Source organism: Ammodytes marinus, assembly GCF_949987685.1.
Source record: "Ammodytes marinus genome assembly, chromosome: 1".
NCBI classification, from domain to species: Eukaryota; Metazoa; Chordata; class Actinopteri; order Uranoscopiformes; family Ammodytidae; genus Ammodytes; species Ammodytes marinus.
In genome coordinates this window covers 1764621-1784717 of record NC_137230.1, presented here as the reverse complement: position 1 = coordinate 1784717, position 20097 = coordinate 1764621, and the positions used below count along the sequence as shown (strand labels likewise).

General features: G+C 41.8%; 2 protein-coding genes across 4 annotated transcripts in view; both read left to right on the top strand.

The window, feature by feature from the left end:
• ankdd1a (ankyrin repeat and death domain containing 1A) overlaps nucleotides 1–11257 on the top strand; it is a 41705-nt gene extending 30448 nt beyond the window's left edge. For all 3 annotated transcript variants that reach the window (XM_080024721.1, XM_080024720.1, XM_080024719.1), the window contains 2 exons: nucleotides 5680–5811; nucleotides 8076–11257. In XM_080024721.1, the coding sequence (XP_079880847.1) occupies nucleotides 5680–5811; nucleotides 8076–8137 (194 nt within the window). In that variant the 3' untranslated portion in view covers nucleotides 8138–11257. The remainder of the gene's footprint in view (nucleotides 1–5679; nucleotides 5812–8075) is intronic.
• Nucleotides 11258–14338: 3081 nt separating this feature from the next.
• znf414 (zinc finger protein 414) lies at nucleotides 14339–20041 on the top strand. The gene is made up of 5 exons (XM_080025447.1): nucleotides 14339–14457; nucleotides 14669–14779; nucleotides 17261–17366; nucleotides 18289–18695; nucleotides 19079–20041. The coding sequence occupies exons 1-5, from the start codon at nucleotides 14406–14408 to the stop codon at nucleotides 19225–19227; spliced, it is 825 nt and encodes a 274-aa protein (XP_079881573.1). The 5' UTR covers nucleotides 14339–14405; the 3' UTR covers nucleotides 19228–20041.
• Nucleotides 20042–20097: the final 56 nt, after the last annotated feature.

Genomic DNA, 20097 nt, shown 5'->3' with positions numbered 1-20097 from the left:
GAACCGACCCCATACAGGGTGACCCACCACCGACCCCGCGCCAGTAGAGAGTTGGACGAGCGCTAACCAAAGGTTAATTCAAAGAGATAAGTCTTAAGTTTAGACTTGAACACCTCGATAGACTCAGATTGTCTGATCTCTATCGGGAGTGTGTTCCATAACGAAGGAGCTCGATACGAGAAAGCCCTGCTGCCGGCAGCTTTCTTAACTCTGGGGACAGACAGGAGCTCTGCAGTCGTAGACCGTAGTGCCCGTGATGGGGCATATCGCGCAACTAGATCAGACAAATATGAAGGTGCAAGCCCATTTAATGCCTTATAGGTCAATAGCAGCACCTTAAAGTCGGATCTGACATGAACCGGAAGCCAGTGGAGCGACGCAAGAACGGGGGTGATGTGGTCGTATTTTCTAGTTCTGGTCAAAAGCCTCGCCGTGGCATTTTGTACCTTTTGTAAGCTTCGAGTACTTGCCCTGGGCAACTCAGACAGTAGTACGTTACAATAGTCAAGCCGAGAAGATACGAAGGCGTGTATTAATATTTCCGCATCATCTCATCTCTTTGATGTGTTGATCAAAGGACAGGTTGGAGTCGAACTTAACACCAAGATTTCTTGCTGTTAAGCTTTGAGAGATAACGCAATTGTCGGAATTAATTGTCAGTTGCTCAAGCTGATTTCTAACGTGTGCGGGACCGATTAATAACAATTCAGTTTTTTCAGATTTTTTTTTTTTTAAAGATATTTTTTTGGCATTTTTATGCTTTATTGATAGTGTAGAGACAGAGTTGAAATGAGACAGAGAGGGGAGTGACATGCAGAGAACGACCGCGGGCTGGAATCGAACCCGGGTCCGCTGTTGGCCGAGGCCCATGGGGGGGACGCCCTACCAACTGAGCTAAAGGGCGCCCCCTTTTTTCTGAATTTAAGAGCAGAAAGTTTTGCGACATCCAGCTTTTAACAGCAGATAGGCAGGCCTCTAAATTAGCGATTTGAGTAACATCGTTAACATTGACCGGGACATAGAGCTGAGTATCGTCCGCATAGTAGTGAAAATTGACCCCGAAGCTACGAATAATTTGACCAATCAGAGAAATATACAAAGAGAAAAGCAGAGGTCCGAGAACAGACCCTTGAGGTACGTATTTCACGTCTTCTACCGGATAGGTATGATTCCAGCCAATCGTGGGCCGGCCCTGTAACGCCAAACAGGTTTTCCAGCTGATCCAGGAGTATGTCATGGTCGATGGTGTCAAACGCTGCACTGAGGTCCAACAATAGAAGCACCGAGGCCGTATTGGAGTCCATCATCAACAGAGTATCATTAACTACTTTAGTGAGCGCGGTTTCGGTCAAGTGACGTGCCCTAAAGGAAGACTGAAACGGTTCGAAAAGTTGATTACTAGTCAAGTGATCCGAGAGCTGTTGCACCACTACACGTTCTAGTATTTTTGATAAAAAAAGGCAAATTTGACACTGGGCGATAATTACTCAGATCATCAGGATCCAAGTTGGGTTTCTTGAGAAGGGGTTTCACCACAGCAGCCTTAAAGGAAGTGGGAACAGCACCAGTCATTAATGAAAGGTTGACAACATCATGTATTGTAGGACCCAGGGTTTGCCAGAGTTCTTTGAACAATTTGGCAGGCAAGGGATCAAGAAGGCAAGAAGTTGGTTTTGAGTTTTTGACTATTTGAGTCAGTTCTTCATACGCAACGGGCTCAAAGTTATTAAAGGCCTACTTCACCGGTTTGAATATGAAGGTGTATTGAATTCTGAGATCCTATGTAGTATAAATGTGCAAAAAAAATTGAAATCGGTTCATCCTAGCCTGAGAAAAGGCAGAAAGAGTGTTTTTTTAACCCTATATTTCTCTTTCTCGTGACATCACAGAAAGAGAAATATAGGGTTAAAAAAAACTTTCTTTGTAAATATTACTGTGATGTCTTTTACTGTGACATCACAGTAATATTTACAAAGTACGTTTTTTTTTCACATTTATACTACATAGGATCTCAGAATTCAATACACCTTCATATTCAAACCGGTGAAGTAGGCCTTTAAGTAAACCGATATTACGCTTACACGCAGCTATCGTGCAGTTCATTGTACCGAATGAACTGATTTGGTTTCTAATATTGGTCATTTTTGAGCAGTGTGGATTGAGTGATTTGATGATTGTGGTTTGGCAACAGTGTCAAATATAAATTTTGGATTACTCTTATTCCTATTAATAAGAGAAGAGTAATAGGCCTTTTTTGCTACATTCAGAGCACGTTTGTAGATTGAGACGCTCTCCCTCCAAGGCCGGTAGGTGGACTCTTGTTTTGATTTTCTCCATCTTTGTTCGAGTCTCCTGCAGTCCTTTTTCAGAGCTCGAGTGTGGTCAGTAAACCAGGGAGAAGCCCTCATTGTTCGTCTGGTTTTTGTAGAGAGAGGTGCCACAGAATCCAGGAGGGTAGAAAGGGTTGAGTTCAGCGCAGTTGTCAGACTATCGACAGATTCGGTCACCGGTGCTAAGGAGGCCAGGACCATGGGAAGTTGATCCATTAAGGTTGTTACAGTTGTTGCACCAATATGGCGCAACAACTGTTCCTCCTGTTCTCCCCCTTGTTTGTCTCTGTGTTGGCATGTGGGCGTGGCTGCACTCCTGGGCAGACTGCTCCAGGTGAGGATCGTTGGCTAATCAGACCTCTCTACTTAAGCCTCTGGACTCCAGTAATTCGGCGCCAGATTGTACTACCTACCAGAGCGGTATTATACCCGAGTTCTAGATTCCTTTGTTTGTTGTTTTCCACATCTCCAGTTTTGAGCTAGTCACTAATTCTGCTCTCGTTTTCCTTCCGTGCTAGTTTGCCTCCGCCGTTCACCCTTCCTGCTTGCCTGCCTGTGGTTACTGGATTCTCACCTACCCATGCTCGCTACGCCACCCGGCCGTCCAGTATCCCTGCCTGTCTGTCGCTGTTCTCAACAAGAAATAAAGATTGTTCGAAGACTGACTTACCTGAGTTCTACATTGTGCTGTTGGGTCCGATCCCCGAGCTATCACAACAATTATGTCAAATATATGACACTTGTCGTTGTCGTTTTTAATTCATCCATAACAGTGTGTCCACAGAAAAGGGTTCAATCATTCATATGCAATCAAACTGATTCAAAATGTACTTTAACGATTTAAAAGAGCTTATTTTATCAAAAGCAACACTAAATAATCTCTCATGTAAAAAAAACAGTTTTTCTACAACTCATTCATGTTTTATAAGGTTTCTAAGTTGTGTCCCCACTTTTTGTCAACACCGTCAGACAATGCATTTAAATGTAATAAAATCAGGCGAAATAAGAAGCAGCTGTCACTGTGAAGGACCTCTTGTCACACCAGAGTCAGTGTTATAGTTTTAGAATATTTTACATTCAAAATCTTAATGTCCTGCGTCACAACCATGATATGTCAACACCGACTTCCAATTTCTGAAGAAGTTATTTGAAATGTTTCCATAATTTTATATTCCTGAAGTATTCATACTAGCACCAATCATCAACAGAAAAAACAAATGGCTAACTAGATTAACTCCTTTTGTTTTGTTTAGGAAACATTAAATATGTCAACACCGTCAGATTTCCTGTCTGACGGTGGTGACGGGCCAATGACAGAGTTGACATTCAATGTGAAGGCATCACATTTTGGTGGTTTTCAAGTCATTATAATTATATTAAATATAGAGACAGGGTTTAGTTTTTCTAATACTGTATTTATACTACGCAAATATGTGACATTCACATGACACAGTAGGAAAACCAGCTCACCTTGAGTAATGACAACCCTCCTGTTCCACATTGTTCTAATTAAATATTTAAATTAAGGAAAGCAGAACCACTTCAGAAATCTCATGGAAACTCTCACAATCTTCTTTTATCATGGATGATTCTTAAGAAAGTACAGGATGATCTACAAAATGACGCATTTGGTGTGAGTCTGTTAGAGCTAGTCTGATTGAAACACTGTAATGTGAATCTTGAGTTAACGCTCAACCAATAATATGCGGTTATAAAATCACTGTTATTGATTATTCTATGTATTTGATGGTTAAAATGATAAATGACTACATCTGGATTTTTGTCACCACCGTCAGATATGTCAACTCCGTCAGAAATGTGTCCACTCTGTCAGATTTATATTATTATGATAACAATACATAATGATATTTCATAGTTGTTGAGGAATGGTTGGTCATATGTGAAAATCTAACCAGTCACCTAACATGAGAATGTGTTTTGAAACTTGAAACACATCTTGATTGCTGTTTATTTTAAAGTAAACATTCTATTACACAGTTCAACTGAAGAACAAAGAGGAAAATCAATATAAAAAATGCATATTCATATGCATTTGGAAAATATTTTTGTGGCCTCTGTCAGTCTTGGTGAATATTTGTGATCACTATACATCTCATGGGTCTAGCATAAATTGAGGGAAAATGAATGTGTGTTTTTGGTGTCTGATGGTGTTGACATAAAATAAGAATTTTATAAAAAGGACAATAGCTGGAAGGTTGTATCAAATCATAGCTCAGTAGCTTAGTATATGTTGGATACATACATCATGGGTTTCTATTTTTTCAACACTGCACCCTGTTTTGTCCCACTTCTCAAGAATCACTGATTCATATATCTTGTGCTGTGATCTACTGGTCAGGGGGAATTCTTAAGTCAAGCTCATTCTTCAGCTGAGCACAAGCTGACCCCATGAGCTGGGGTCATGCATTTGTGATATTCTTCGTCCTGGGAGGCATACAATGTGTCTGTAAGTAATAATTATCAGAGAAAATCATTTCTAAAAGGTTCTTATTGTTTTGGTGAAACGTGCTCTGCTAGTCTGCTAGTCTTCTGATTGGTAGCTGTTGTGGCCTGTCTGTTGTTTCATTCAGAACAATGCATTACTGCTTTGTTCTAATCTCTGTAACCATTCAGTTTAAAAAACAAAAGCAGAAACTCAAAAGAGGAAACAAGAAAACAATAAAGTCAAGCTTTGCACAAGAGATCAGGCTGCAAGAGCAGTACATCAATACCACTCGTCTTATGTCATCTACATAATAAAAATACATAACTTGATTAGCTTAGCACAGCATGGAAACAGAAGGCAGAGGAAGCCTGGATCTCATCAAAGCCAGGTATGAGCCACCTTTAGAGCTGTTGATAGACATATTTTGAGCTTTTGTGAGGAACATACTAGCTTTTTACCTCTGCTTTTATCCTTCAAGCTATTCAACTCATAGCAATAGTGTTGTAGTAGTAGATATAAGTGTGGTAGCCTATTAATTCCAAAATTCTTGTACTTTTCTATTTATATGGTTTAGACGGTGTCCACTACATTGCTGATGATGTTGATGAGGTTTACAGGTGCAAGGATGAGGAAGGGAAAAGTTCCAGAGACCCATGGTTTTGAGTCCATGAGCGGAAGCTTGGACTCAGTCATTTGTTCTAGCAAACATAGTTGGGCTTGGTTGATTATTACGCAGTCACTTTCAGCCTCCCAGTGGAGGTCTGCAACCGAAGAGTCTGACAGTGGAAGTCTGCAGCCAGACCCCTCTCCCTTTAATCATCTGAGTTGTTGTCATTCTCTCCTCTCTAGGACTTTTTCAACACAATATTTCTAATGCATTATAATGCTGAATTAACCCTCTAGGTATGAAGAGTTTCAAAGAGCATGGTCATCGAATGCTGTTAATCTGGCTGAATGGAGTGATGTTGGCGGGGCAGAACCCCATCAAAGGACTCTACGAGGGCCTAGTGGAAATCTCACGGACAGACTTGGCAGGTGAGCCCATCCACCTGCAACGTGTATACTGTATGTTCTTCAATAACTGTCCATCAGTACTAGAAACTAGGGCTGTCCCCAATACCATTTTAGAGGCTTTGAATACTTGTTGGGATTTCCAAACAAGTATCCAAATACTTGTTCTTAAATAAAAGGGAAAGAAAGACACCTTATGAACTTCCAATGCTCCATTCCCACTGCCTGTGGTCGGGCATGGCTAGTGGGATGTTTTCTAGATGTGCTAAAAGACTGACCGCAACTGAAGATGAATCTTTTTTTTTTAACTTCATTGATCCAACTGATGGATTTAAATATCTCTGAGCACTTTAAGCAACTCTAATGTTATATGTTACACTTGACCCTCAGGTTTTATATAGCCTACAGTCTATGGAGGCAACAGTGCTTACTCTGTCTCAAGCACTGCCTTATCAACAGCGCTGGACCAGTGTAAATAAAATATCCCCACACTGCCGATATCTTCTGGATTATTCAGACAGTCTATTTAAAGGCCTCTTGCGCTCAGGTCACTTGGATGCGATGCACCAATTAATGATGTAAAATACAAGTTGTGTTGCATTAAAGAAAACAGCTTCTCAATACTGAATTGAGTTTTGAATACTAACCTAACCAATGAATAGTAGAATATTCAAATGATTGGGGCCAGCTCTACCATGACGAGCCCTGCAAAGTCATAGGAAGGTTTTTCTGAAAACATTTTAAATTTCATCTCAGTTATCAAATCATCTAGCTTTTCATTCCCTTTCATCCTTATTGGAAGGTTGGTCGTAGCTGTGATTGTGACTGTAGCGGTGAGACAGACTATGTGTGAGTGTGAGACAGGCTGTATGTGTGAGTGTGAGACAGGCTGTATGTGTGAGTGTGAGACAGGCTGTATGTGATTGTGAGACAGGCTGTATGTGATTGTGAGACAGGCTGTATGTGATTGTGAGACAGGCTGTATGTGTGAGTGTGAGACAGGCTGTATGTGATGGTGAGACAGGCTGTATGTGATTGTGAGACAGGCTGTATGTGTGAGTGTGAGACAGGCTGTATGTGTGTGTGAGACAGGCTGTATGTGTGAGTGTGAGACAGGCTGTATGTGTGAGTGTGAGACAGGCTGTATGTGTGTGTGAGACAGGCTGTATGTGTGAGTGTGAGACAGGCTGTATGTGTGACAGGCTGTATGTGATTGTGAGACAGGCTGTATGTGTGAGTGTGAGACAGGCTGTATGTGTGAGTGTGAGACAGGCTGTATGTGTGTGTGTGTGAGACAGACTGTATGTGTGAGTGTGAGACAGGCTGTATGTGACTGTGAGACAGGCTGTATGTGTGTGTGAGACAGACTGTATGTGTGAGTGTGAGACAGGCTGTATGTGTGAGTGTGAGACAGGCTGTATGTGACTGTGAGACAGGCTGTATGTGTGATTGTGAGACAGGCTGTATGTGTGAGTGTGAGACAGGCTGTATGTGTGTGTGTGTGTGTGAGACAGACTGTATGTGTGAGTGTGAGACAGGCTGTATGTGACTGTGAGACAGGCTGTATGTGTGTGTGAGACAGACTGTATGTGTGAGTGTGAGACAGGCTGTATGTGTGAGTGTGAGACAGGCTGTATGTGACTGTGAGACAGGCTGTATGTGTGATTGTGAGACAGGCTGTATGTGTGAGTGTGAGACAGGCTGTATGTGTGAGTGTGAGACAGGCTGTATGTGATTGTGAGACAGGCTGTATGTGTGATTGTGAGACAGGCTGTATGTGATTGTGAGACAGGCTGTATGTGTGAGTGTGAGACAGGCTGTATGTGTGTGTGAGACAGGCTGTATGTGTGAGTGTGAGACAGGCTGTATGTGTGAGTGTGAGACAGGCTGTATGTGTGTGTGAGACAGGCTGTATGTGTGAGTGTGAGACAGGCTGTATGTGTGATTGTGAGACAGGCTGTATGTGTGAGTGTGAGACAGGCTGTATGTGTGAGTGTGAGACAGGCTGTATGTGTGTGTGAGACAGGCTGTATGTGTGAGTGTGAGACAGGCTGTATGTGTGACAGGCTGTATGTGATTGTGAGACAGGCTGTATGTGATTGTGAGACAGGCTGTATGTGTGTGTGTGAGACAGGCTGTATGTGTGAGTGTGAGACAGGCTGTATGTGTGAGTGTGAGACAGGCTGTATGTGAGTGTGAGACAGGCTGTATGTGATTGTGAGACAGGCTGTATGTGTGAGTGTGAGACAGGCTGTATGTGATGGTGACTGGTTGTTTTGAATCCCCAGACTGCATCAGACAGAAGGCCAACGCAGAGAGCAGCTCTCCTAGAATGTGCTCTGCTATGTGAGTGTGACTGCCAACACAACAACTATAGGTATTTTACATGAACTGTAAATGCCTAGAACTGAGCCCATGAAAACTATTTCTATGTATTGTCTGTGGCATGACCTTTTTATATATTCACACATTTATATTATTATATCAGTGATTCTTGAGAACCGGGACAAAAGGCCGTCTTCCATATGTAACTGCTGTTATCTTTAAAAATTAAAATATTTAAAATTGTAGATGTTATTAGGGATTAAGAATAGAATGTCTGGAGCACAATTATCCCCTTAAATTTAATTTGATCATTATTATGTCAAATATATGACACTTGTTATCTTCTCATGACGTCCAAAACAGTGTGTCCACAGAGAAGGTTTCAATCTTTCATATGCAATAAAATCTATTAAAAATTTACTTTATTGATTAAAAAGAGCTTTTTTCATCAAAAGCAACACTAAATAATCTCTCATATCAATAACAAATGTTTTTCTTCAACATATTCATGTTTTATAAGGTTTCTAAGTGGTGGGACACTTTTTGTCACCACCGTCAGACAATCCATTAAAATGTAATAAAATCAGGCAAAATAAGGGGCAGCTGTCACTTTGAAGGACCTCTTGTCACATTCTACCTCTGCAGAGTACATTAGAGTCACACAGGCTCTGATAAGTGTTGTAGTTTTAGAATATTTTACATTCCAAATCTTGAAAGTCCTGCGTCACAACCATGATATGTCAACACCGACTTACAATTTCTGAAGAAGTTATTTGAATTTTTTTGATCATTTTATTTTCCTGTAGTAGTTCATACTAGCACCTAACATCAACAGAAAACCAGATGGCTACTAGAAAAACTCAATTTGTTCTGTTTAAGAAACATTAAATATGTCAACACCGCCAGACAGGAAATCTGACGGAGTTGACATCTGACGATGGTGATAGGCCAATGACGGTAAAAAAAAAAAAAGCTAGGAGGTTGTGTCAAAGCTTAGCTCAGTAGCTTAGTGTTAGATACAAACATGTCATTTAATTTGCCTAAACATAGGGTTTGTATTTTTTCAACATTGCACCCTGTTTTGTCCCACTTCTCAAGAATCACTGATTTATATTCAAAATATTGTAAACCTGTAAGACCCTTGATGAAAATGTTGAACAGTTTTTCAATGCATGCACACACACTACTCATACTGTACTGTATCTCTGGACACAAAGGGCTCTTTTAGCACGTTGGCGCTAACTGTCATTCAGTGTAACATAATGCAATGCGTTCTCCAGGAAAGTTCTTCTTACTTAAAGCTGCATGGAGTGATATAAGGAGGAGGACGGATCCAAAACACACTGATTGTTGTTGGGTCCTTTATGTTACAGTTGCAAATATTTTCCCACTTACACATCCAGCAGATAAAAAGCACAAATGTAGCACTGGGCTGGCCAGAGTGACTGCTGATCAGAGGCAGACCCAGTGATTAAAACAGCTCAAAGTACACGTTTAACAAAAATGTACAGATTCTTTTTTTTTAAAACATCTTAATGGCAAAGCTGCCTTCACCCTGGGAAATACAACTCCAATACATTCACAGTCACATAGATGTCACATTCCAACTAGACCTCGTTGTTGTAAGGAAAGAACAATAGAGAAACCAAAGTAACACAGTGTGCCTGCTAGAGAGAACAACCAAAGCAGTCAAATGAACAGGGAACACTGGGAGCAGCAGGAGGTGCTAGTCATACAGCCTGCACACAATACAACACACAGGGCTCAGGTCTGATCACTATGGGTCTGATGCTGCAGCTGGTGAACAGGCATATTTCATGGTTATTGTACTGTGGCTCAGGTGACTGCTTCACCTTTCCTCACATTCCTACTGCTACTACAGACACGTCACTGCTGTTCTCTGGTCAGGGCTTGTTGGTGGCACCTGGCTGTACACTGAAAGATACTGTAGCTCCTAATATATTAAGTCCCATAGTGTTCAATCAATGATTATGAAATAAATAGGGTAAATTGCATCAATGATACAACTATTTAAGAACATATCAAAACTCAACTCATTATAAACATCTTTTTATTAAATATGTATTTCATGTCACTTTATGATAATGTTTTTCATAGTGTATATTGTATTTAATATTGAACATGCTCCATACTAAATGTTGTGGCCGACTGACCTTTAAGATCCTTTAAAAAGCAACTGGAAACCAAACTTTATTTCCCACTGTGTTATTGTGTCTTCTACCAATCCTATTGCTGTGATGTTTGCTACTGGATGTTGTCATATAAATACACCTGGCTCACTAACCCAGCCATGCCCTGCTGTCACAAACCAATAGTATACACTGCACACAGCTTTGCTTTAGTCACATATTGAGAGCAGGATATGTAACCACATGAAGCTAGTCTAGAGATAGACAAGGTAAGGCAAGGCAAGGTAACTTTATCTATGTATTTACCTCCATCTTTATTTTCTTGTGAATGACTGGATACTTTTACCTCTTTTGCTCTCTTCTGTTTCTGCTTTGTTCATGTTTATGAATCCAATAAACAGAGTTGTACATATGAAATGCTTTGCACTGGAATCAGACTTCTGGATGATAGCACTGAACCTGATTGGATGATTTTAAACAGTCTTTTCCTCCCCATCCTGCTCTGATCAGAACAAACTGAGTGCCCATTTAGTTTGACTTGTTTCACCATAAGCACTATGTTTGAAATGATACTGTATATGTATTTCCATTTCTACGTGGTGTGTTAGGACACTGAATCTAATGCCAATCTGAAAAAGTGTAAATGAGATTGATGGTGTTGCATGAAGTGAATACATATCTCATCCCCTGTACTTTCCCAAAAGTAATGACAGCAGTTGTGGTCATGATTTATTACAAATGGAATGGTTTTGTGTGAAGTCAATGTACTGTTGCATTTCAACATTGGCACCTTGTTACTGGTTAACAAAGCAGTCATGAGCCAACTGTCATGAGCAGAGATTAACATGTCAACCTTTCTGGTGCCAAGCAGCTGAGGACTAAATACCATATGTAGGTAGAGTAGTATATATAATGTGTGTTTGTGAGAGGTAAAGCAATATGCAATGCAATAAGTCAACTTTTCTGCTATAACTAGTGTATAAACATAGGATGTAACCGTGTAAATGTTTATGGGATCAATAAAGAAAACTCAACTTTCAAAACAAATGTCTACATTGTAATTTCCCCCTATCTTTCACTTCCCACACAGAGAAGATCAGAAGACAATGATCTAGTGTTGAGGTTATGATCCACTACTCCAACCATTCATCCAAGCTTGGCCAGCTATTCTGAGGTTGAAGGAAGTTAAATAAAAAATAGTGTGCATTGAAAGCTTCCTCTTGTACATTTGAGACTAACCTTCCTCCTGTGTTAACTTTCTGTTACCATCCATGGTGTTAGCGGGTCGGTTTCGACCCGTGTCTGAAATCAGCTGTAAAAAACACTAAAAACATTTATCTATCATCCTTTTTGTTTCTCATCTCTTGGTTACCTTGTTAGGATCCCTTATCCATGAAAATATTGTTTTTAATATTTTTGGTGGAGGAGGCTGGGCCTTTTTTTTGTCAGTATGCGCCTCAATTTCAGTTTAAAAAATTGTAAAATTAACCTTAAGAGATTCATATATATAAATATTTGGTTGTTGTGTTACCTGATTATTACTGAGGGGTATGAGAACACATTTCTTAACAACATTTGTTTTATTTATTTTTTCATATTAATATTATTGACCTTGACACCATCTATGGTGTTACCGGTCAATTACGACCCATAAATATGTATTTCAGAAAAGAGCAAAAAAACTTTTATTTCAGCATTATAAAAACACACAATGAAAACCAGAACAAGTCACAACACAAAATATAGATTTGTAAGGTCAAATAAACAACAACCAATCAACAAATCAAACTAATCGAAATCAATTACTAGTTCCAAAACTAGTAAAAAAAACAGAGTAAAAGTCTCTGTGTGTATGTGTGTGTGTACAGATGTGTGACAAAAAGCAACACTTTCAGTGTTCTTTGAAGAGATATTTCTTGCAGGTAAAGCACAATACTTTTATCTTTCTGTCCTTAGTGCTTCGGCAGACCTGACACCTCTTATTTTTAGAATCAGGTGGCCATTTTCACCAAAAACATGATCCAGAACTTGGCTCACTGTATATCTCCTCATTTTTGAATACTGCAAATAGGAGATGTGCACTCTGCAAGTCACTAACTCTATACTGAATTGACTTCACATGTCTGGATATGCCCTGCTGTTTGTTTCGCTTTTATGCAGGTATAAGGGCAAAAAAAGTCAAAATGAGAACCCCCCCAGAGCTCACATGATTGGGAGAGGAGCTAACTGTCATTGTGTTGGCTGACAGTGCACTTATGATTTCAGTTTTGGCTCTAGTTATTGTTTTTTACATCTTATTCTATAACCGGGTCGAAAACGACCCTAACACCACCAGTGTTATAATTTCCACCAGAGCATTTTATAATTAAGTGAAACATTTTTTATTTTTTTTATTTTGTTGAAATAGAGATTCCTGACAAAGTCAAGAAATTTTTAAGCAATAAAAAAAATGTAAGTGGTTCTTTTATGCATTTGAAAACCAAAACGGGTCGTGGCGACCCTAACACGAGAGGAAGGCTAAAGCACACTCGGTATGTGTAAGACTAGACAATGTTCCAGGAAAACACACACTTTATATAATGCCATGACCAGACTATTTGCTCAGAAGCCACATTACTAATTACTAGAATAACTTTTAATACAGAAATATTCACCATGTGAGCACAACATCATTTTAAACATTACACTTTTTAAACTAGACCTCCTTAGGTGGTACCAGCAGCCCTACACGGGCTGAGGGTTAGAATGTGTTGTAGACTCCTGGGAATGTTGAGGGCCACGATCATTTACAGGTCAATATTAGGCCTATGTCATGTATAATGATAAGAATGTGTTGTAGGTTAATTCAGTGAATATGTGCGGCTGTGCTTTAGCCGATAAAACAAGATAGCGCCGCATAGCATTAGTTAACTCACCCGGTTGTGTGCGGGCGGCTAGCGCCTCATATTATGAACCCAAACATGACGGCTATGTCCGTGGGACTTTCACGACAAGTACAGCGAAGCACCGGTGTTGATCTACGCCAGCCACGGTCCCCTGTCACAGCCAGGTAGGGTAATGTTGGCTACTTGGCTTTATGTTGTGCCGCCGTGCACCGATGCTGCTGTAACTGTGTTTGTTTTGTAGCTGCCGTGAATATGCAATGTTGTTTTAATGCTAGGCTATTTGTGCAGTTCAGTTTGTCTTTTGGCACAGTTGTTGGCCGTGTTGTTGTTGTTTTTGAGCGGACATGCACGCCGTTGTGTCGGGTCGGGTCTGATCGCAGCCATGGTTAATTAGGGGAAATACAGTATCGGGAGGGAGACTACGCACGTTACTCGCGTAGAACCATTTTTGACACAAAATGATCAAGCAACATTTTAGCTGCGTTACGCACGTAAATCTTACGCGGGTAACGCGTGTAGTGTGTTTGAACCTTAACGCGTGTAGTGTGTTCGTACCTTAACGCGTGTAGTGTGTTTGTTGTACCTTAACGCGTGTAGTGTGTTCGTACCTTAACGCGTGTAGTGTGTTTGTTGTACCTTAACGCGTGTAGTGTGTTCGTACCTTAACGCGTGTAGTGTGTTCGTACCTTAACGCGTGTAGTGTGTTTGTTGTACCTTAACGCGTGTAGTGTGTTCGTACCTTAACGCGTGTAGTGTGTTCGTACCTTAACGCGTGTAGTGTGTTCGTACCTTAACGCGTGTAGTGTGTTCGTACCTTAACGCGTGTAGTGTGTTCGTACCTTAACGCGTGTAGTGTGTTCGTACCTTAACGCGTGTAGTGTGTTCGCACCTTAACGCGTGTAGTGTGTTCGCACCTTAATACAAATTCTTATAAATATTGACAAGGCAGCATTGTCAATATTTCAAAGAGACATTATTTGCATTAAGATGAAATAGAGCATGTAAAGTATTGACCAAACTATATACCGTTTTAAGTTTAATTTTCTTTTTTAAATCAATGGTAAAACCAAAGTTTACTTGTGGAAATAGGAAAAGACAAAAAACAAGAAAAGTAATTTTCAGATTGCTTTTCTTGCGGAAAAATACCTCGGGGGTACCCGTACTCGTGCGCCACATTGCATTATGGTTTTGTAGTCCGTATCTGATCTTCCTGAATAGTGGTCGCTGCTTATTGTTCCAGCCGGCGGTAAACTCCTCTATGATGTCCGCGGGCAGCGTACTGTTGCAGACAGCTGAACATGGAACCGGAGGTTTGTGATTGAGCTCACACAATGCAGACATGTATCACACATTCCATACGATTGTATTCAACTGTGCTCGACGACATTAGCTATGTGACTAGCTAAGCTATCATGCTCGAGTTATGGCGTTCCGTTTATAACGGTATCTTCACAACTGCTGTACATGACTACGTTACAGTTAAATGGGCGGTTATTGATATGGTGTCGTTTGTCTTTCCAGGAAACAGGAGGACACCATGTCCGTTCCACGGCTGTAAGCGTGTGTACTCAGACCCGAGCTCTCTGCGAAGCCACATCCAGGACCATGAGATCTCCGCTCAGTCTGTGCCCGGTGAGACACCTCACATAAAGCTAGAATGCTGGAAAACCAATATAAAATAAATAAAAATATAGATGATTGAAAGGGTCATTTTTCAGCATGACATTAATTGTCCATGCTACATGTCCTCTGTTGGACAACAGCAGTGGCGGGCCGTGCCTTTTACACCTTTTACAAAATCAAACCGCTTAATAAATAAATAAGTAACTTCATGATGACGTCACGGCTATTGTCATTGGATTAACCACCCGATTGCAGCAGTTACAGTAACTATTAACGAGTGTAATACAATTACAGTACACTAATGAGACACTAAACATGTTGACTAAACCATCAAGAGCATAGGCCAACTAATATTACACACTACACAGCTTGACAAGATGCTGCATCACGAAAACGCCCCATAGTCTAAATCATGACATGACCAAATAATCAAGAGCAAATTCAAAACAGCCACAAGTCACTAGCAACTACCGGTCAAGGCAAATGTCAAACACACACACACACATACACACACACACACACACACACACACAGATCCCAGCTTAAACGCAGGTCCTGCAGCAGGATGAAAACTACCTGTCAGATCTTCTGTCTATCAATTTAGTTTACATTTTTAGAGCGCTGGACAGCGCAGCAGCTAAGACTAACTAACATTATTTGCACGTTTTAATATGTTTTAAGCTGGAAAATGATGCTGGGAAGCAGCGTACTACTAGCGGGTACTATGAATAGCAGAACTGTTCAAATATATATAGGATGTTGCCATCTGGCCGTCGCCTGTGTGTCCCTACGACCACCAAAACAGATACAAGTTTTCCTTTGCCCCTGCCTCGATTCGAGCAACCAATGCTGCCAGCAGCAGATAAATGCTGCTATTGTTGACTGGGTTTTCGATTTTTTATATTGCTGATGGTGTTTGGTACTGTACTGTTGTTATTGTTGCTGTTGTGGGCATTGCTGCTAACGGCACTCTGCACTTTATTCTGCTGCTATTGATTGTTTGCTGTTGACCACAGAGCACTTTATCTTGGCACTTTATGATGTTATGTTTCTAGGATTTTATGTTTGATTTATTTTATTTTATGATTTTATTTGATTTTATTGATTTTATGATTTTATTTGATTTTATTGATTTTATGATTTTATTTGATTTTATGATGGAGCTAGGATAACAGTAGGAGAAAGTTGCCCTGGTCTGCCTTCTCAGAGCGGGAACACTCTTTACTAAGAGCCCGAATTCTCTGGTCATATCTCGGGCGTGTTTTGCCGTACAGCAAGACTCTATCCCCAGCGTGGCCCGTCTTAATCTGTGGAGGGAAAGGAACTGACTGTGTTGTGTTGGTTTCTCCCTGATTCTTGCACTTTGCACTTTAGTGCCCAGGCCTGTGTACATGTTGTGATGTTTGTGTCCGTCACTGTTTTGTACTGTTATGTGTTGTCGCCTCTCCTCGCTGTAAACCAATTTGCCCTCTTGGGACACTAATAAAAATCTTGAATCTTGAATCTGCACTGGCAGTGCACCTAGCGCGTCCTGTGGTCACCGCTCCTTGTAAACACCGGTTTGAAAACCCAGCGTAGCACCACACACGGCAGCGATCGGTTGCTAGCCATACAATTAGCAATGAGCCAACTATAGGCCTACCTTTCATAAGTTGCTGTCTGATTGGAAGTGTCGCACAGATCCTTTATCCAGCTGGGTCAGAGGGCTGTTCTTAAAAGGTCCTTTTCTCAATAAAAAAAAATTCCCCGGTAAAGTGTCCATTAAATCCACTCCTTCTCCTCTGTAATCCATCGTGTGTTTCAACAAAGTCTCATCTAAAAGATCTAAACAAAAATAGAAGAGATCTAACATACTGCCTTCTATCCATGGACAGTAATGTCGGCTAGCTAGCGGTAGTTCAAGTAAGCTACTTTCCCTCCCGATTTCGACAAGGCCAGCTAGAAGGCCTAGCCGTGTAAAAGGATACGCCCAGCTCGGAAAACTCGAAATCTGATTGGTTAAAGAACATGTCAATCACAACATCGTCCCCATTAGCGTCAACAGAGAGGGGATTCTCTCGGAAATCTGAAGGCCTCAGCCAGATATTTTTTACCCGGAGACAGCGCAGGGAAATAATCTGATTGGATAAATATATATTAGCACACTGGAGGCAGTGCAGCCGAAGGAAAAACAATTCAATTACGTATTTAGACGTAGCCTACGTGAACAAACTCTTTAAAATAGATAGAATTAATGAAAACATGTAAATGATATATTTAATAAAAAATATAATAATTTATTAATAATATATAATTTCGTTTTTCTGAAGTCCTGCCACTGGACAACACTCAATCATCAGTAGGTTAACTGTATGATTTCTGGCGGCTGCTCCTGCACTCTTAGCTCTGTTGCTGAATGCACCAAAGTATTTTAAACTCCCATAGAAGCAGATACTGACTGTGTGTGTGTGTGTGTGTGTGTGTGTGTGTGTGTCCTGTCCCATCCTGTAGGAAAGCTCTTGCTGTGCTCCACTGTAGGCTGTGGTGGTTCCTTCCCCAACATGCAGAAGCTGATGGAACACATGAGGCATCATCACAAACCAAACATCTTCTTCATGTGAGTCTCTCTCTCTCTCTCAGCTCAGACACTGTGAGTCTCTCTCTCTCTCTCAGCTCAGACACTGTGAGTCTCTGTCTCTCTCTCTCTCTCTCTCTCAGCTCAGACACTGTGAGTCTCTCTCTCTCTCTCTCTCAGCTCAGACACTGTGAGTCTCTCTCTCTCTCTCAGCTCAGACACTGTGAGTCTCTCTCTCTCTCAGCTCAGACACTGTGAGTCTCTCTCTCTCTCTCTCAGCTCAGACACTGTGAGTCTCTCTCTCTCTCTCAGCTCAGACACTGTGAGTCTCTCTCTCTCTCAGCTCAGACACTGAGTCTCTCTCTCTCTCAGCTCAGACACTGTGAGTCTCTCTCTCTCTCTCAGCTCAGACACTGTGAGTCTCTCTCTCTCTCTCTCTCAGCTCAGACACTGTGAGTCTCTCTCTCTCTCTCTCAGCTCAGACACTGTGAGTCTCTCTCTCTCTCTCTCAGCTCAGACACTGTGAGTCTCTCTCTCTCTCTCTCTCAGCTCAGACACTGTGAGTCTCTCTCTCTCTGTCTGTCTGTCTCTCTCTCTCTCTCTCAGCTCAGACACTGTGAGTCTCTCTCTCTCTCTGTCTGTCTCTCTCTCTCTCTCTCTCTCAGCTCAGACACTGTGAGTCTCTCTCTCTCTCTCTCAGCTCAGACACTGTGAGTCTCTCTCTGTCTGTCTGTCTGTCTCTCTCTCTCTCTCTCAGCTCAGACACTGTGAGTCTCTCTCTCTCTCTGTCTGTCTCTCTCTCTCTCTCTCAGCTCAGACACTGTGAGTCTCTCTCTCTCTGTCTGTCTGTCTGTCTCTCTGTCTCTCTCTGTCTGTCTCTCTCTCTGTCTCTCTCTGTCTCTCTCAGCTCAGACACTGTATCAGTGACTTCAGTGTTTTGTAACGTGTCATCTTCTCTCTCTAGTTGTGAGAGCTGTCGCACAAAGTTGCGATCGTACCGCGGGCTGCTGACTCACCTGCACACATGTTCCAAAGTGCCCCGGGGCAAAACAAAGCCTGCTGCTGAATCCAGCGCCCCCCAGCCACTCACCATGGACCAGAGCCCAGCCCCCAGCAGCCCACAGCCAGCTGTTCAAAGCCCAAACCTCCAGGCTTTATTCCCTCACACAGACTCTCCTGTCCCTCCTCTCCTCGGCCCACCCTTCTCCACTAACCCAGAGAGCTCCCCTCCTCAGCGGGCCACAGCCTCAGACCTGCCCCCTTCTCTGACCCTGGATGGTCCTGATGGCCAGAGCCGGATCAGGCCTCTGGAGCCAGGAGCATCCCCTCTCTCTGCTCAGGCCTCCCCAGCTGTCTGGAGGAAGAACCAAGGTGAGCCTCTCCTCAAAGTCAAGCACACAGCCTGTAGCTCCATGTTACTGAGAGTGTGTTCATCATTCCAGTATTCCAGTGGTGCAGAGTGGTTGGTTAAATGAAGCTGGAGCAGCTCACTAAGGCCAGGCAATAACAGCAGCACATTATGCTCCCATAGTTTCAGCTTTATCCTATCGCATCATTTGATTTGATTCCATCTTTGTCTTGGTAGACCAGTCTAAACTCCACTGACCAACTTATTGTGCTTTTATCTGCACAACAGTTTGTCTGCTTTGGTATGAATCAGATTGGACACATGGAGAGACATCATTTTGAATTGAACATATGTAGTTGTGAGCAGTTCCATTGTTAAACCATTGGTGTGTCCTTGTATCCATTAGGTGTGGTGTGTAACAGGCGCGTGCTCTGGGAGCACACTAAAGGCTGCTACACATGTGTACAGTGTGGACACAAGGTCACCAACCGGAAGGAGATGACTCATCACATCAGCACTCAACACAGTGGGAAGAAAGCAGCAGGAGACGCATAGCAGCACCACCACTCTTCTGCTGTACAATCCTTTATGTACAATGTTCTACTGAGTCAAGAGCCTGCAGCACTGACTACATCTTATGCATTTGACATGACTTGGTCAGTTTCTGCAAAGCGCTTTGAGCACAAAGGGATTTCTTAAAGCTATAGTGCGTAACTTATGTGGGCCCCATGAGGAATTCTGAGTAATTACAACAACTGTTGGTGCATCTGCATGAGGTAGGCCTTCTGCATGAGGTAGGCCTTCAGCGAGGGGTTGAATATAACAGACATTCATTTATAAGAAAAAGGTACGCACTATAGCTTTACCTTGAGAAAGTTCATTACTTGTACCACTATTCTATTAATGCCATGCTGTGTGGAGTAACTGTCCTTCATTCTAGTTTATTACTGCACTGTAAATAAGATGTAAAAAGTGTACAACTCATGAACGGTGTCAAATTTCTGTTAAACTGAGTCAGAGTCTTAGCACCCCACATTAATAATATACAAAGCCCTTAAAGCAGCTACGAGTAACATTTCAATATCTTTTAAACAGCCTCATGTTTCCTCTAATAATCATAAATTACCTTTAACAGCAAACGAGACCATCAGTGCAAAGAAAGACGTTTTTATATCGTTTTTATTACTGCGTTTGGTCTGGTCGCACACCCAGTCCGATTTTCGGTTTGTGCGTGCAGCCTTTCAATGTGGCGCAGCAACGCGATTTGAGAAGCCTATCCCTCCAGGTGAGGGAAGGGGAGCGGGAGCCTTGTTTGAGACAGTTATTTGTCGTCATAATGACTGATAACGGGGCTGAACCATCAAAGAAAAAAAAGAAAATGCAATGAAGAAAAGCTAATAGGGAGAGTGGTAGACGGGCGGGAGG

Bases quoted from the DNA above. Each gene is read 5' to 3' on its own strand.
- znf414 (XM_080025447.1), top strand. From the start codon at position 14,406: ATGATGTCCGCGGGCAGCGTACTGTTGCAGACAGCTGAACATGGAACC. The intron at 14,458-14,668 runs GTTTGTGATTGA...TTGTCTTTCCAG, and splicing joins AGCTGAACATGGAACCGGAG to GAAACAGGAGGACACCATGT. The intron at 14,780-17,260 runs GTGAGACACCTC...CCCATCCTGTAG, and splicing joins CTCCGCTCAGTCTGTGCCCG to GAAAGCTCTTGCTGTGCTCC.